Here is an 18,554-nt window from a genome sequence, read left to right on the forward strand (position 1 = left end):
CACATGTACACCTGTACAATTATGCGTATATACGTCTACTATACACGTATATATTCAGGTATGCACGTGTATACTCGAGATACAAGTGCATACATGCATATGACGTTCGTTTATACGCGTATATACACGTGACACGTATATAAACATGGCACATATATACTCGTGTAGATACGTCAACACTCCTTTAGGTAATCACGTATACATGCTTATATACTCGTGTATACACGTATATACTTGAGTAGGCACGTGCATGCATGTATCTGATGTATACATGTATCTACTCATATATGAACGTGTTTACTCATGTTTACACGACACGTATATACTCGTGTATACACACATATATTAGTGCATATACTTGTAACCATAAAAATAACTGAAATATACAAATATTAGGGTTATTTAATATGGTTTTGTATTTATTTTTAACTATGACCACTTTACCCCCATGCTATGACCACTTTCCCCCATCCCATGGGGTAAAGTGGTCATAAATACAAAGGGAAAAGAAAGTGTTATAAAACTAATTAAATCAATATTTTTTTTTCTAAACTTCAATGTACTGTGTTCTTTAATAATGCAATGTAAAATAACAATAAAAAAAGTTGAAGTGTTTAAATAATTTGTTGTATTTATTATCCACCAAAGTTGCAAACCTACGATTTTATGACCACTTTACCCCACCAGACCCTATAGAAGAAAGTATTGGATTCGTGCAAATTTTCGAATTTCGAATTTTGACGGATTCGAACGTTTTCAGGTGTGCTGAGTCCATTTCGACTATTTTTGGAAAATGTCTGTCTGTCTATGTGTGTGTGTGTGTGTATGTGTGTGTGTATGTGTGTGTGTGTATGTGTGTCACGTCTGTGTGTGACCAGTTTTTTGTGGCCAATCTACAGCAAAAATTACCGCATGAAATTGAACGAAATTTGGTACACATATGTGCCCCTATGTGAACTTGTGCCCATTGGTTTTTGGCGCGAATTCCTCCAAGGGGGGTGGAGCAATGGGACGTTTTTTGAGTTACGCGTGCTTGCTATTCCTCAGGAAGTAACAGGCGGAATCAAACAAAATTTGGTCCATATGTTGCCCCTAACAGGAGCAGGTGCTGATTCAATTTTGGTGTCAATAGCTCAAACGGGGGTTGAGTTATAGAACGTTTTTTGTCGTCAATTGTGACTGCTGTATCTCAAGAAATAACGAACGGAATCAAACAAAAATTTTTTGACAAGTAGCCCTTAGTGGGTATAAGAGCTGATTTTATTTTGGTGTCAACAGCTAAAAAGGGGGTAGCAATCGGCCGTTCTTTTTTTCCATTGTGAGTGCCCTATCTCAAGAAGTAATGCTACGTTCTGGTTGAAATTTGGAGTATATGTGAATTCATACGTAAACAGGCTTTGGTTCAATTTTGGCTCCAATCGCTCCAAGAGGTGTTGATTTTTTTTTTTTTTTTTTTTGCGAATAAAAATAGTTTTATTAATGCAACAATAAGAAAGATAAATCGTAATAGATTGTCGTCTGCATCTCTCGTGATTTTAATTGCATGGAAATGATCGGAAATATTATCTCAATGATTTAAAATTTTTAACTGTTGCCATCTTATGTTTGTTAACAAATAAAATATTTGTAATTAATTCAAGTAAGGCTTTTAAAGTAACTTTCAATTTTCGCTCTTTGTTTTGTTTTTACAATAATTCAGACATTGGGATGGTCGTCAAGTTTTTGCATGTGTAATTTTGTTTTTGTTGGGAATATTGCTTCCTCGTCAAGCATGGAGAGGGATCAGAAAATTAAAAAATATAGAAGAAAGTTTCGTGATGGCCACAACATACTAGTTTATTTAGGAGATACTCGTTAAAAAAAAAAATTTAAATTTTTGTTATTAAATTTTTATGATTTGGAAAAACCTCTTGATGAAGAACATGAATCGAAATGATCTTTTTGATTTGAACAATCTTTCGTTCAGTTTTGAATAGTTAAAAAACTATTAGCATTAACTTAAGGCCAATATAGATCCCGAACTTAAAGGCAGATTTGCTTCAAACAAACTTTGTTGGGAAAATCTTTCGACGAGCGAGGAACATGTACAGAGCAATTTTTTTTTCTTTTTTGATTTTGCTTTTTTAAGAGTATGCTTTGATGCCCGGCTGGTGCCGTGATGGTTCGGAGCTGGCCTTCTACGCCTGCGAACCCAGGTTCTGACCTGGGGTGGCCAGTCGGTGGATTTTCGAGATGCGGAAAATCATCAGCGCCCATGTCGTATGATTATGCGCCATGTAAAAGATCCCTTGGGTATTCATTTGGCTCAGAATTCCCTCGGCAAAATTAAATTCCCAGTTCAATTTCACATCTAAAGAGAGCCCGGATGCCTCCATCTGGTGGAAACTGGGCGTTGAACGGGGAATCGCACTTGGTCTACTAAAAGGCTAAGTAGCCTGAAAATGCAGCCCCTATTAGAAAAAAAAAAGGTATGTTTTGAGAAATTCAAAATTTTTTAACACTAACGTCAATGCGAAAAATTATTTTGTAGCATCAAAAAATTAAAAATGCTGTGCATTTTCTGAATATATTTTCAATTTTTGGTTTCAAGAAATAGAAAAAAAGCTAGCAATGAGAATGAGAATACAATATTTCGTAGACTTGACATTGACGCGAGTGAGAGATAAATATGATGATAGATAATTGATTCGAAGTGAAATGAATTCAAAACGCAAATGTTTTTACCAGGGTTCTGGAGTAGGTGGGAAAATAATGACTAACTTCCGACACCGACTCCTAGAATTTTAAGACCTTCGACTTCAAACGCGACTCTTGTACCCCAAAATCAGTCCGACTCTAACTCCGCAACGTTGGCAGAAATACAGGCTCAGGGGATAAGTGATCCGACTCCGACTTTAACCCTGATTCTGACTCCAAGAATTTTAGGGCCTTCGACTCCATCTCTTTTGCCTCAAAATCAGTCCGACTTCGCAGTCACTGGCAGATGTACGGACTTGGAGCGAAAATGGCTCCGCAGCTCAGGTTTTTACTATGAAATGATGATTGTTAATATGATTTGTTTTTATTTTCATTCTTTTAACTTATTTATTCTATTTTTGACAACGGGAAATTCCGAAACCTTTATGTTTTAACAGAAAGAGCTGTGCAGATGATTTTTTTTTTCTTTTGATGAAAATTATTATTTAAGTGGATATTTTAAATTATTTGTGGCCAGGGGTTAAAACTAAAATCCGAGGCGCTTTATTTTTACCCGTAAGCAAGAGCTTAACATACTTTTTTTTTTTGTAACGTATTTATTTTTTAAAGATTTTTATTGTTATTTCTTATTTTTCTTTGAAAAGTACTTAAAGATTTTGTTGTGGAATATATACAGTAGAAGACCGTTATAACGCACATTTTGGAACCAGAGCTTTTGCGTTATATAGGTTTTGGCGTTATATAGGTCATTTCACAAATTTTGAAACTAATATTCAGAATATACATATATTGGCAGTTCAGAATTAGTTTTATCTGCAATGAGTATTAAAATACTAATTATACAACTAATCATTCACAAAGAAATATGCTTTCCAATTAAAATAAAGTGAATTATCTTGCACTTCTGCCAGCTTCATAGTTTGCATAACAGCTGCATTTTCAAGAGCCATCTGATATTTTCTCTTTACTGTGAATATTAATTTTCATTTAAAAGCTTTGAATTAAGCTGGAAAGATGAAAAACTGTTTCAAAATTTAATTTTCCTAACAATTTTTATGTTAGCAAGGCAAAACAAAGGGATTTTTTAAACTTAAAACCTATTGTTTACTTCTGAAAAATTGTGCGGTTTATAGAGAATTGCGTTATTTAGGTCGGCGTTATAAAGGTATTCTACTGTATATGTATATATATATATATGTATATATATATATATATATATATATATATATATATATATATATATATATATATATATATATATATATATATATATATATATATATATATATATATATATATATATATATATATATATATATATATATATATATATATATATATATATATATATATATATATATATATATATATATATATATATATATATATATATATATATATATATATATATATATATATATATATATATATATATATAGAGAGAGAGAGAGAGAGAGAGAGAGAGAGAGAGAGAGAGAGAGAGAGTCTTTATGACACAATTTCTTATTTATTTATTTAATTGTGGGTTTGAATTAAAATGGTGAAACAGGTCTCATGCATTGTTGCGCGTGTTAAGAGGAGGTCACAACTTACCACAAACGTAATCCGGGCAGCATTCACCATCTCTTCTGACGGACTTGCAGTCCGGTTTGGTTTCGCACTCCCTGAGTACACAAGAAAATCCGGGCGGTCGGCAGGTACAGCGTTCGCAATGGTCTACGGTTGGCACTGGATCTCCTCTTCTGTACACCTCTCCGTCTACGATGCACACTTGGGGGGAAAAAATTAAAATTAAATTGAAGAAACCTGTTGCAGAAACATAAATGATTAAATTTTTAGCCTCTCAATGATAAGTTTTCAACATGAAGGCATTTTACTATGTATTCGAAATAATTACTTAAAAATGAGCTGAACTGAATCTAGCGTATTGAAATTTATCATTAATTAACTCCAGCTAAAATTTTAGCAAATCTAAATTTATGTTCATCTAAAGACGTAAAATTTCTGAAAAATTTGAAGCCATGGAAAAAATTTTTTCGATTTTTTTCAAGAAATTTGGAAAAAATGGAAAAAATTGAATTTTAACCACTTAAAATGTAGTTTAATAGTTAAATTTTCTTACGAAACCTAAAAAGTGCTTCATATTCAAAAATATGTGCTGTCTATTTTATTATTTTTCTCCTAGAAATATATGCTGAAAACTTAAAAATCCTTTCTGTTTTCCAACTGCCAGTATCAGATTTTTTGAGTTCAAAACGCCCAAAATTATCGAAATGAATTCAATCATCATAAGGCAGTTAGTTTTGAAAAGGGTGGGGTTTTTACAAATTGCCAAATTAAAATGTTATATTGATGTTATTGGTATACTTTTGTTTTGTCTATATTTTTACTTTTATGAGAGAAAAGTAGAGTAAAATACTTTGGAATTTGAATTATCCTGCTGCTTCCATCATCAAAAAGTTAGTGTTTTCCCGTAAAATACTGAACATAAAAAAAGAAAGAAAGAAAAGAAAAACATCGGAAAGTAAACGTTAAATTTCTGCCTTTATTTTTTGCAGTTTGTGATTTAATAACGTAGATTTTCTCATTTATCGTTTTCGAACATTGGTAAACGTATTGTTTTTGTTTTGATTTAGTCGAAATTATTCAATTAAGATAAATAATCCAATAGAGTCAGAAACTCTCCTGAATATACTTTTCTTTTATTTAATTCTTTTCTTTTGGATTTTGCTTGAAAAATAAATGTTAGGGGAAATAAATTTAATTAACATGCATAACACGAAAAAAAACACAGAGCTCAGATTTTTGTTTTTTTTTTCCTTTTTATCAAATTAATTTTCTAAATTTTGCCACTAATTTCTGAGTTGCATTAGTAAGACGAAAACAAACCTACTTTTCAGTATTCAAAATTTTAACTCTTCGTTTAAAGTAGTTCATGTTTCCCTGAGGTTGTTTACTCCTTTTTTGTACCATCTTTGTAAGAAAACAATAATACAGTTGATACATTTTTCTCCTGTATTATCTCTGTTTAAAATTATTTCAAATGCTTTTTGAAACTGTTTTTTTTTTTTTTTCTTCTTTTTATGGGATACGAATTTTTTATTGTAGTCATGACGTTTCTGCTGAACTGTTCTTTGCCTAAAACTGCTGTAATTTTGCTTAATTCTCAAAGAGGCTTGTTCCATTTTACGGGGAAAATCAGAACTTTCGGTTGATATGAAAATCAAAAGCGTAAGACGAATTCTCAACCTAAAATCGAGAAACTTCGTAGTTCCTCTTAAAATTGGAATAAAAAGAGCAACATCGAATTATAAAAAACAATCATATTAAAAAACGGCTTTTTGTGCACATCTACGGCCTAGTGAAATATGATTTATAAAAGTTTCGTTGCCTTTCTCTCAAAATTAGTAATGAAAACAGGAAAGGGCAGCTTTCAATGGTGAAGTATTGATATGATCATTATGTTTTCTCGATTTTTATTCTATGCTTAGCCGTATAGGTCTTCTGAGCAAGTATGTAAGAGGCAGTTTTAATAAAAGTCAGGCAACTCTGATACATCCATTTTTGGTTTTGCTTAAAATTTTAGTCGTTCCTTCTAATGATTTTAGAAGATACGTATTTTTTTCTTTTCCCCTAAAAAAAACTCCTGTGACCGACAAAAACTCCGAAAGTTGATCTCGACTTTCTCAAATCAACGTTTCTCAATATTCGATTATCTCGGGTCGTTGATCATCAACCAAAGTATTTCTTGAAATTGCGAATGCATCATGACATTTAGTGTCTAAATTTAGATATGTCGTAAATTTTATGGCTAGCCTTCAGTGCATCCTGTTAGGGGGGGGGGGGCTGACTTTGGTAATGCAAGTGAAAAAGCATTACGTTCGAGACCTTCTAGCCCCATGCACTACGGGTCAGCTGGTCAGCCAGTTTTCGCTTGCAAACGTTTAGTACTAGGCATTTTTTACTTAACTGACTCAATACAGTAGACCCTCGTTTTAAGCGGGGGTTACGTTCCACGGAAATGCCGCGTAAATCGAAACCGCATAAATTGAGACCTAATAGTAGTGTTAAAATAGGGGTTAGGTTCCGTAGATAAAAAAATACTTCTTCCTAGTGATGACTATTTGTATAATAAGTTTAATGTGTACTTCTATCGATTTTTATGCACAACATGCATAAAGAAAACAAATTAATTTCGTGTTCTGTTTATAAAGAACTGGCTATGATAGTCGTTTGGCAGACATTAAGAATTTTTCTCTGTAATTCTTTGCAGAGTGTTAACGCATCCATGATCACTTGCGTCATTTCCATGATTGAATCTTCCTTCACTAACAATTCAGAAAGATCATTTCTATTGTCTAGGAATGGCGCAAAATTTTCAATGTGAACATTTTTGGTTGTGTGTCACCGAAGTCGGTATCCTCGTTGATTCTGGCCTCCTTTGTCACTCCTTAAAAGCTCTTTTTCCAGTGAGTTCTGAACTGTGTGAGTTTAATAACTTTACTTCTGGAAAGAGCTCTGGGACCAATCGCATAAAATGTCTTCAGGGGCCCAAGTTCGGTTATTAGCACTCCAAAATGCAGTTTATTACGTGTAATCTGCAATCTTGAGGAGTTTGGATTTTGAAAGAGAGGAAAATGTTATCTGTCTGCATTGCCGCATCCGCGTAAAACCGAAACTCATCCGCGTAAAATAAAATAAAGGTGTCTAATCTTAAACCGTGTATAATCGAAACCGCGTAAAACAAACCCGCGTAAAACGAGAGTCTCACTGTACTTGCATGGATGGATCAACCTCAGTGTCGACGAAAAATGGCTATTTTTGTACCTAAAGAAACGACAAAGTATTTGTCGTTCTCTGTGCATTGAGGATCCGTCTGGAGCTTGATGAGTGCACTTTTAAGTACGATGGATGTTTTTCAATACGCAACAAACTATAGGGTCTGGTGGGGTAAAGTGGTCATAAAATCGTAGGTTTTCAACTTACGTGGATAATAAGTACAATAAATTCTTTAAATACTTCAATTTTTTTTGTTATTATTTTACATTGCATTATTAAAGAACACGTACATTGAATTTCAGGAAAAAAAATATTGATTTAAGTAGTTTTATAACATTTTTATTTCCCTTTGTATTTATGACCACTTTACCCCATGGGGTGGGGGAAAGTGGTCATAGCATGGGGTAAAGTGGTCATAGTTAAAAACAGCTACAAAACTGTTACAAATAACCCTATTATTTGTATATTTTGGTTTTTTTTATAGTTACAAGTACATGTACGAGTATATGCGGGTATGCACTAGTATATACGTGTCGTTTAAACAAGAGTAAACATGTTCATATATGAATAAATACATGTATACGTCAGATACATGCATGCATGTGCCTACTCAAGTATATTCGTGTATACACGAGTGTATAAGCATGTATACGTGATTGCCTACAGGAGTGTATACGTGTCTACACGAGTATATACGAGTCACGTGTATATGCGAGTATATACGCGCAAAACGAACATCATTTGCGTGTTTGCACATGTATCTCGAGTATATATGTGCATACCTGAGTTTCTGAGTATATACGTGTATAGTCGACGTATATACGCATATATAAGTGTACATAGATACACTACTGGCCATTAAAATTGCTACACCAAGAAGAAATTGCCAGAATGAAGCTAAATTTTACATACGTGATAATAAAATTGACATTAGAAAGTGATTACTAAATTAAAGCAAACTGATCATTTATGGTTGGAAAAATCTCAAATGAATGGAGGTTTAAGTACCCTGTTAAGCCACCTCTAGCGTGAATGTACGATGTACTTGAAGCGAAACATTTGGGCATTGAGACATAACAGTCTCCTACGATATCCTGCGTCATCTCGTACCACAGTTGCTGTAAACGTGCCACTCATTCGATCAAACTCATACGTGTTAGCACTCACGACGGGGCTCCCAGGAACCATTTTTTAACATGACAATGCTCGGTCAAACACAGCAAGGGTGTAAAGGGATTTCCTCTTCCGCATAATCACTTTCTCTGGTCTGCATGATGCTCTGGTCTGCGATTTGTGACTTGTCACAAATTGAGCATATCTGGGATCACTTGAGACGGTAAATTGGACAGCCTGTAAATTTGATCAAATTAGTGGCGCGTTTACAGCAATTGTGGTACGAGAAGACGTAAGACATCGTACGAAACTGCTGTACCTCAATGCTCGACCGTATCGGTTCTTAAATTCCAACTAGAGGTGGCGCAACAGGGTACTTAAACCTCCGTTCATGTGAGATTTTTCCAGTAATAAATGATCATTTTGCTTTCATTTTGTAATCGTTTTCTAGTGTCAATGTTGCCATCACGTGTGCAAAATTTTGTTTCATTCAGATTATTCCTTCTTGGTGTAGCAATTTTAACGGCCAGTAGTGTACTTACATACATATACGGGTATACACGAGTTAATTCGTGGATATATCCAGTGCGTGTTTGGTACGTGCCTACTCACGTATATATATATATATATATATATATATATATATATATGGAAGCAAGAGTATATACGTATGCTTACGTGTAAACACGATTATATACTTGTTAGACGTATATACGTACATTTACGTGTAAACATCAGTACATGTATCCACGTATATCTACGAGTATATCCGCTAATATACATGTATGCTTACATAGTGAATCCAAGATCTTGGGCAAAATCTAAGTGGTGTGAAAGGGGAGGATAAGAAGCAAAGAATCGTAAGGAACTTATGGTCGTTGACGCGCTACATGCACACAAAGCCAGAAATCGATGGAATGAAAACAGGTCACAAATTTGTTACACAAAGATGATTTTACCCGACATTTTAGTTCTTAAGAAATATTTAGACAGTTGTTAAAAAGTAAGGCCTGTAGTAGCTCTAATACACGCATCGCAACAAAGGCGCAGCGACTGATGAAAGTTTTTCAAGAGTGTCGTAATTGCAACAGAGTGATTACGACGCATGTATTAAAGATGCCGGCCGCAAGTTTCATCAATGACTTTAAAACTTTCTTAAGTCGCTGTGTAAAATTGTCTTTTTTGTAATAAATTTGTGACCTGTTTTGCATTCATTAGTTTCTGGCTTTGCGTGCATGTAGCGCGTCAGCGTTGAGTTTGTGGCCATATGTTTCTTATGATTCTTACTTCTTATCCTCCTCTCTAACACCTTTTAAAAATTTGCCCAAGAGTTTAAACTCACCCTGCATGCATGTATATCATATGCTAGTATGAAAGTGTCAGCTCGAGTATGTACGTGTGTATACGTCGTGTCTACCTGAGTATATAAGTGTTCGTATATGTACGAGTATAAGCTGGTATATACGTGTATAGTCGAATGTATATCTGTATAGATAAAAAATACTACGAGATACCCAAATACGTGTTTATTGGTGCATTTATGTGAATACGTATATATACGTGCCTACACGAGTATATGCGTAAGCATGCGCATATACTCATATATTTAACCTTGTTTACTGTAAAAACAATACATATTAAGTGAAATTAATATTTAATTGATACCTGCCTTATACTTAAAGATTAAGTGATTTTAAAAGAACAATATTCGTTAAGCCTAATATTATGACCACTTTACCCCATCTTACTAAAATTGTTCTAAAAAATTATTCAAAAGAGATTCAGCTAACTGCTAATGAGTATGAGTTCTTGAGACATGTAGGAAGCTTCCTGTGCAGTCAATCTGTTCATAATTCTAACAAACAAAATTTCCCAAGGAAGTTAAAAAAGGTGTTTATATTTTTAAAAAATTCATAATCACTCAAAATATTTTTTTTTACCAAATAAAATTTTGCCAGTTGTAAAACTTTGTATTCAAAATGTAGTTTCTAACTGCACTACTCTAAAATAAAATTTTCACATTCATTCGAACATTTATTTTTAAGGTATAGCCATTTATTTGAATTATGACCACTTTACCCCATTGACCACTTTCCCCCACCAGACCCTAGGTAATGGTCATAAACATTTATAAAGCTTACTTCAAGATGAAGAAATGGCAACTATGTTAACGACGCATCCAGTTAATTGACTCTGCTTTGTCAAAAAAAAAAAAAATCTTGTATAGCTAATCAATTAGGCAGTTACACACTCACTTTACAATGTCATAATATTGCTTACATCAAAAGTGATAAAATATGACTAAGTAATTGAAATATGACTAAGTAATTGTTTGCTATCATGGTAGTTTAGTTCAGAGAGAATATTTTTCTATGAAATAATGTACAGACTAAAATTGAAGAAAAAAAGTCATTATCAAAAAAACAAAAATAAAAATCCTTAATTGAAATATTAAAGAATATACCAAAGCATCTGCAAACAACATGTTACAAAGAACTTACGTTTTCACCGTAATAATTACCGCTTTTTTTAAAAAGTTATAACACCATCAAGTGTACGAGTAAGTATACGAGCGTAATTGGTCTACTTCTATCCTTCCTTTAATGGTACGTTTTTGATCGCAGTATTATTTTGCTTGATTTACAGCCTGGAAATAAAGCAATTTAAACTGGCAGAATTGTGGATCTAAAAGGAAAACGTGTTTGAAAAGAAAACAAAAACATGACGCGTGGATGAACAATGTATCTCCCATGAGAAAGATGATTGTGGAGACCTTCAGGAAAGTGAATATCAAATTAAGTTTTGAACTAAGTGTAAATATGTGATCAGAAAAAAAAAAGGATTTTACCCCAAACAAAAAGTTTCTGGAATACATGGCTATTATAAGTGATAGACGTCAGCAAGATATGCACCCTATGTACGAGATATATACTACGTCCCTTTTAAATTAAATCCCAGTAATTATCTATGGGCCGACCCTGGAGAAGGCCTAAACCTGGGTGAGTCTGAAAGAGTTTGTTTTAATGTTTTAATATAAGTGTTATGTGCTTGAAAAATCCTTCCCCATAGTATTGTTTACTACACTCAAAAACTGGTTGAGACTTAGTGCATAGAACCAGGAGGCCCTAAACATGACGTTTTTCACTTTCTTTAGTTAAGGTTGGCCAGTCTGCACTGAAGGTCAGGCATAAAATTGAGGATTTGTTTCCATTTAGGTACTAAATGCCATGCTTTAATCACAAGAATTTCTTTAGCTGATGCCCAATGCACAGAGATAATCAAATTTAAAAAAAATTCTACTTAGGGCTCCTTTTTCTTTATTGGTTCGCAAAAATTATTTCGGAAAAAAAATACGCGTTTTCTGAAATTTTTAGAATAATTTAGCATAAAATTTTATTCAAATCGAAAATGGTGTGTATCTTGACACTCCATTTCTTTTCCAAAAACTATCTTGAAACAGCTTTTTTTTTTTTTTTTTTTTTTTTTGACGCAGTGCCGATTGTTGCGGCTCTTGAGCTACTGAGGCAAAAACTAACGAAAAAAACAAAAACAGTTGTAAATACTATCTAAGTAACTGAAAATTTCTTAACTATTAAAAGGGAGAAAATTAAAACAAAGTCTGGTGCATCGTGCATTTTTAGAGGCAAGGAAAAATGATTACAAAATTTACTGCGTAGGAGCAAAATAGTATTCGGTATTCTCACAATGTGCGATCTACCTCTCAACTAATCTAGTTACTCAATAGATGACGCTACGGAAATCAATTGTTCTTTACAAAAGTGTAACTAGATTATTTGAGTGATTGATCGCATAGCGGGAGAATATCAACTATTTCCAATCTAAGGGATAAGGTTACATGTTTTTGAAACACATTGCATTTTAGCGACATACATAAATGCCAATGCAGCAGTACCAGTTTAGAAGAAGAAATTTTTTTAAAGAAAAACTTACTTGTTTCATTCGCAATATAAAAGGCTGCTCTTTTGTCGATGACACCTGAAAAGAAAATTCATACAACTATTAAGGAAAAAGTTTTCATTTGATATGTAGCTGAAAATCAGTTTTTACTTTCTTCTATATCTAATATATAGAAGAAAGTATTGGATTCGTGCAAATTTTCAAATTTCGAATTTTGACGGATTTGAACGTTTTGAGGTGTGCTGAGTCCATTTCGACTATTTTTGGAAAATGTCTGTCTGTCTGTGTGTATGTGTGTGTATGTGTGTATGTGTGTCACGTCTGTGTGTGACCAGTTTTTTGTGGCCGCTCTACAGCAAAAACTGCCGCATGAAATCGAACGAAATTTGATACACATATGTGCCCCTATGTGAACTTGTGCCCATTGGTTTTTGGCGCGAATTCCTCCAAGGGGGGTGGAGCAATGGGACGTTTTTTGAGTTACGCGTGATTGCTATTCCTCAGGAAGTAACTGGCGGAATCAAACAAAATTTGGTCAATATGTTGCCAGTAACAGGAACAGGTGCTGATTCAATTTTGGTGTCAATAACTCAAACGGGGGTTGAGCTATAGAACGTTTTTTGTCGTCAATTGTGACTGCTGTATCTCAAGAAATAATGAACGGAATGACAAAGAAAAATTATCGGCAAGTAGCCCTTAGTGGGTATAAAAGCTGATTTTATTTTGGTGTCAACAGCTAAAAAGGGGGTAGCGCAATCGCCCGTTCTTTTTTTCCATTGTGAGTGCCCTATCTCAAGAAGTAATTCTACGTTCTGGCTGAAATTTGGAATATATGTGAATCCATATGTAAACAGGCTTTGGTTCAATTTTGACACCAATCGCTCAAAGGTGTTGGGTTTTTTTTTTCGAATAAAAATAGCTTTATTAATGCAACAATAAGAAAGATAAATCGTAATAGATTGTCTTCTGCGTATTTCTCGTGATTTTAATTGTATGGAAATGATCGGAAATATTATCTCAATGATTTAAAATTTTTAACTGTTGCCATCTTATGTTTGTTAACAAATAAAATATTTGTAATTCATTCTAGCAAGGCTTTTAAAATAACTTTCAATTTTCGCTCTTTGCTTTGCTTTTGCAATAATTCAGACATTGGGATGGTCGTCAAGTTTTTGCATGTGTAATTTTGTTTTTGTTGGGAATATGGCTTCCTCGTATAGCATGGGGAGGGATCAGAAAAAAAAAAAGAAAAATATAGAAGAAAGTTTCGTGATGGCCACAACATACTAGTTTCGAATGTGATGTAATTTGCCTGTGTAAATGATTCAGTTTTTCTTGATAAGAAATACATTAGCAAAATGCTCAAGAAATAAATACAGTGAAGCACCGTTTATACGTTTCTCTTTTATACATTTTTATCATTTATGCGCTTTTTAAATTGGTCACTGCAGAGTCCACTATACTATATTAACGTTTACCTGTTATAGGTTTTTATTATTTATACATTTTCAAACTGGTCACTGCTGAGTCTAATATACATTAACGTATACCTAATTATACGTCCCCCCCCCATTTATACGCTTTTTTTAATGCAGTTCTTTCGTATAAACGGTGCTTCACGTGTTTTCATACCAATGGAAATAATATTATCAAGAAACCTTTGTAAAATTCATTGTTGGTTTTCACAAAAGCAGATTTTTTTATCTTACAAAAAAAAAAAAGTACAGACCTAAATTTAAATTCATTAAATTGCTGTTTTGTAGATGAACGAATTTATATATTGTGTTGAATTTCGTATCACATTAAAATCCATAAAAACTGTAACGAATAAAGTGTCTTCGAAGTCTTGTTTTGTAGTAATTAGAACACAGTGGCAATTAGAAACTTACCAAACGTACTCCCCTCCCTTTTTTTGTTTAATTTTCAGAATCTACCACTACAACATTTTTAGCAAAGTGTCTCTTCTTTTAATTAGTTTCATTAATTAAGGTACTTATTTTTGTTTTGCATTGGTAGTAAAAGAAAAGCAGATAATTCTAATTTTTTATTGCAAATAAGTAACATGAAGCATTAATTAGAATATTAAAAGCATGTTCAGCAGTTGATATCTATAAAAAGCAACTGATATGATCGAATATTAAACTTAACTAGAACTTAGTTACTACTTATCTTTTTTCGTAATATTATACTAGAAATCTAAATATTCCTAGTTTAAAATTTTTGATTTTAGGCTGAATTTGTAAAAGTAATGTATATTCTTCCTTACTTAGCACATCATTTAATATTCTTTACTAATAATAAAGCTCAAAGTTTGTCTGAATATCTGGATCTCTGTGACGCGCATAGCGCATAAATCGTTCGGCCGATTTTCATGAAATTTGGCACGTTTGTACAATGGAGGTGTGCACCTCGAAGCGATTTTTCGAAAATTCGATTTTGTTCTTTTTTTATTCAAATTTTAAGGGGCCATTCATTAATTACGTAAGGATGATTTTGGCAATTTTTGATCCCCTTCCCCACATGTAAGGGTAAGTAAGATTTTTCACCCCCCCTCATCTTACGTAATATGAAGGGGGTAAAATTTCGTTTCATTTTTCAAAATAATAAATAACGAATCTTAAATCACTGGAATCGTTATTAAATTCACTATTATTAATTTTAATTAAAAAAAAACCTTTTTGTGTAAAGAAATGTTTACTAAAAGGAATCTAGACTGAATCATTTTTTGTCCTTTTTTTTTTTTTTGTATGCGATGCTGATGCGATACTAATTTTTTAAAAAAAGACATGCCATACATAGTGCGATTCTTTTATTATATTTTACACTATTCATTCTTTGAAAAACAAGAAAAAAAACAGCTCAACCTAATACGTTTTTAACCTTCCAGAAGCAAATGAAATGTGATCCCTGCCAAACCACTTGACCGCGCGTTTCTAATAGAAAATATCGACTTGGAAAATATTACGTAAGAATTTGTCTGACCCTCCCCCCCCCTCGAAGTAATGGTATGTAGAGATTTTTCCAACCCCCCTCCCCCTCGGGATCCTTACGTAACTAATGAATGGCTCCTAAGAACATTTTACCGAGCGAATTATCGTAACGTGGACGAGTAAATTACCAAATTATCATAACGTGGAACCGTAACATAGGCGAGGAAATGAACATAGCAAATTGGCGAGAAATTCATCATCCATTATTTGTAAATATACAGGCGAACCAAATGACCTTTTAATTTTCTACTACGGGCAAAGCCGTGCAGGTACCACTAGTTATTCAATAAAACATTTAAATTCGAAACTTTTTATTTGCAAAGAATTAAATTAAAAATGAGAAAAATGAAATCAAAGCTTTATATCTTCCACTTCTCTTTTATAGTCTTATACATGTGTGTTTTGCACATGACTTTAATTATCTAGATAATAAATATTTAGAATTTTGATCAAAAGTGAATGTGCAAGAAATGGACACTCTCCTATGTTTCTCTACATAGTATAAAATGAAGTGTCCAAAAAGCGTCTGTGTGTTTGAACTCTCAAAACTCGAGAACTCGTTCAATTTCGCTGAAATTTTTGCAGTTTGCTTCTTTAAGTCCTGAAAAGGTTTGCAGACCGGTTCAAAAAAAAAAGAATGAAAGATGAATAGTTCCTTTTTTTTATTCTACTTTAAGCCCAATTTTCACATAAATTCTCGAATATCGGGGTGAAAAATTACTTACACATAGTAATATTACATATCGTTGGAAACGGTAAAATTTTCCGCGTTCTACGCAGTTTGTTTCAATGCTCTAACTTAATTACGGCGGGGGTTATTTGCGTTTCTAGCTCGAATTTTTTAGGCTTAGTTGAAATTTAGGCACTACATTCTTAATTAAAGTCATTATTTCGCAACTCCAGCGCTCGAATACGCTACCTTGCGGAGATTTACAAAATTGCCGACAGAACTAAAACATTGCGTTCCATGTGTTCATTTTGGGCAGAACAAATAGTTTGTTATGTGTATTTTTTTATTTGCGTAATTCATCATTTGTAATCGTCATCCGCTACAGCGTAACATCAAAAATATCTGATATAAACTGTGAGTACACATTTTATTTATCTTGTTCTGAGTGAATTTGAATAAATATCAGTTTTTCAATTCGATGGAAAAAAAAACGAACTTAACAACATTGACTGTACACTTTTCCTTAACCTAATTCCACATAAATAATTTAAATAACCTTTGTTACTACAGTATCCTACTGAAATAGACAGTATGCAAATAAATTTTCTAGAAAATATTTATCGCAGAACAGATTGAAAAATCCAGAAAGAACGTTAAGAATTTGAACAAAAAAAAAATAAAAGTTCGCCAAAAATCTGTTTATAGGGTTATGGTTTTACAATTGTGTGAAAGAATAATGTATCTTGACAAGATTTTGCATATCAGGTAAATCATTTCCATGACGAATGAATTAAATGCATGATTTCTTTTGATATTGTCAGTTCCATTATGAACACTACAAGTTCCATAGTACTAATTTATTATTAGTTAATAAATACATATTCTTGATTAAATATAAATTTAAGTTACAAATACATTTTGGTTACAATTACATTACTCTGTTTAGCAGTGTACCTCCTGCATCCATGCCGGTGCATCAACAACCTGGCTCCAGTTATCGTTGCCAACCCACATTACCAAATTCCAAACATAATACATATGTTACATCCTCCCTTTTATTCAACATATTCACTTAAATATCCAGGCCGCTTAATTGTTCGACCAGATTTAGTTTTTGAAAATTGTCCATTCAAACTATTGTCACATGAAATTTGATTACTATTGTTAGTAGAGTTATTATTAGAAGAATGATCATCTACAGAGTTATCTTCACACAAGTTATAATCAAAATCAAATCTTTCAGCCACATTTATAGGTCTATCTATTTTGGATGGGCTTAGATACTTACGATTTCTATAGAAAACACTTCCCTCATTTGTTTTTACTTTGTATGACCTAGGATTTTTACCTTGAGATAATATAATGGCAGATTTCCACATTTTGTTTTTAACATCCTGAACAAATATTTTATCTCCTACTTTTAATGGTTTGAGGTCTTTAGTATTTCTATCAAAATAAAGTTTTTGTTTGCTTTGACGTTCTTTAAGTTTAAAGTTAATGTCTCTTTGAATTTTAGGTTTTAATAAATTCTTAGAAATTGGCAATTTTGTTCTTAACCTACGATTAAACAGTAGTTGAGCAGGTGACACACCTAAACCCGAGATAGGACTGTTTCTGAATTCAAGCAGAGCTATAACTGGTTTCTTATTTTCCTCAAGCGCTTTCTTAATTAAGCTTTTAGCTATGCCCACTGCTTTTTCTACCATACCATTACTTTGTGAATGGTAAGGACTAATGAAAGAAGGTATAATATCCCAACTTTTAGTAAAATTTAAAAACTCAAAACTATTAAATGGATTGTTATCACAGACAATTGTTTCTGGAATTCCAAATCTAGAAATAACGTTTTCCAGGACAACAATCACATCCCTTACAGTTTTACTGTTAACCTTTTCAATTTCAATCCATTTTGAAAAGTAATCTACAATAATAGCATAATTTATACCTTTACAAAACATTAGGTCGACTCCAATTTTCTGAAATGGTCTTTCAGGAATACTATGAGGAATTAATGGTTCCTTCTGCTGCGACTTACGAAATTTCATACATATTTCGCATTTCTGTACTATGTTTTCAATGTCCTGTGAGAGACCAGGCCAAAACATAATTTCTCGAGCTCTGTTCTTACATTTTTCAATCCCTAAATGGGCTTCATGTATTAAGGACAACATTTCAGGTCTTAGGGCTTTGGGAACAATAATTTTGTCATTTAAAAATAACAAACCTTCAATAACAGTCAAATCATTTTGGAGTTTAAAGTATTTTCTTACTTCACCCCCAATTTTCTTTATATCAGGCCACCCCTCTTTACAATAGTTGATGACTTTCTTTAGTACATCATCCTCCGCAGAGGCCTTTTTAAACTGTTCAATTCTATGTATACTCAT

The 18,554-nt window shown here is 33.0% G+C and overlaps 1 protein-coding gene across 1 annotated transcript in view; it reads right to left on the minus strand.

The window, feature by feature from the left end:
* Nucleotides 1-18,554, minus strand: part of LOC129234308 (mucin-3A-like) — a 96,834-nt gene that overhangs the window by 17,688 nt on the left and 60,592 nt on the right. The window contains exons 2-3 of the mRNA XM_054868303.1: nt 12,541-12,585; nt 4,291-4,467 (exon numbers count right to left, since the gene is read on the minus strand). Coding sequence (XP_054724278.1) covers nt 4,291-4,467; nt 12,541-12,585 — 222 coding nt within the window. The remainder of the gene's footprint in view (nt 1-4,290; nt 4,468-12,540; nt 12,586-18,554) is intronic.

This window comes from Uloborus diversus, chromosome 1 (genome assembly GCF_026930045.1).
Source record: "Uloborus diversus isolate 005 chromosome 1, Udiv.v.3.1, whole genome shotgun sequence".
In the NCBI taxonomy this organism is placed as follows: domain Eukaryota; kingdom Metazoa; phylum Arthropoda; class Arachnida; order Araneae; family Uloboridae; genus Uloborus; species Uloborus diversus.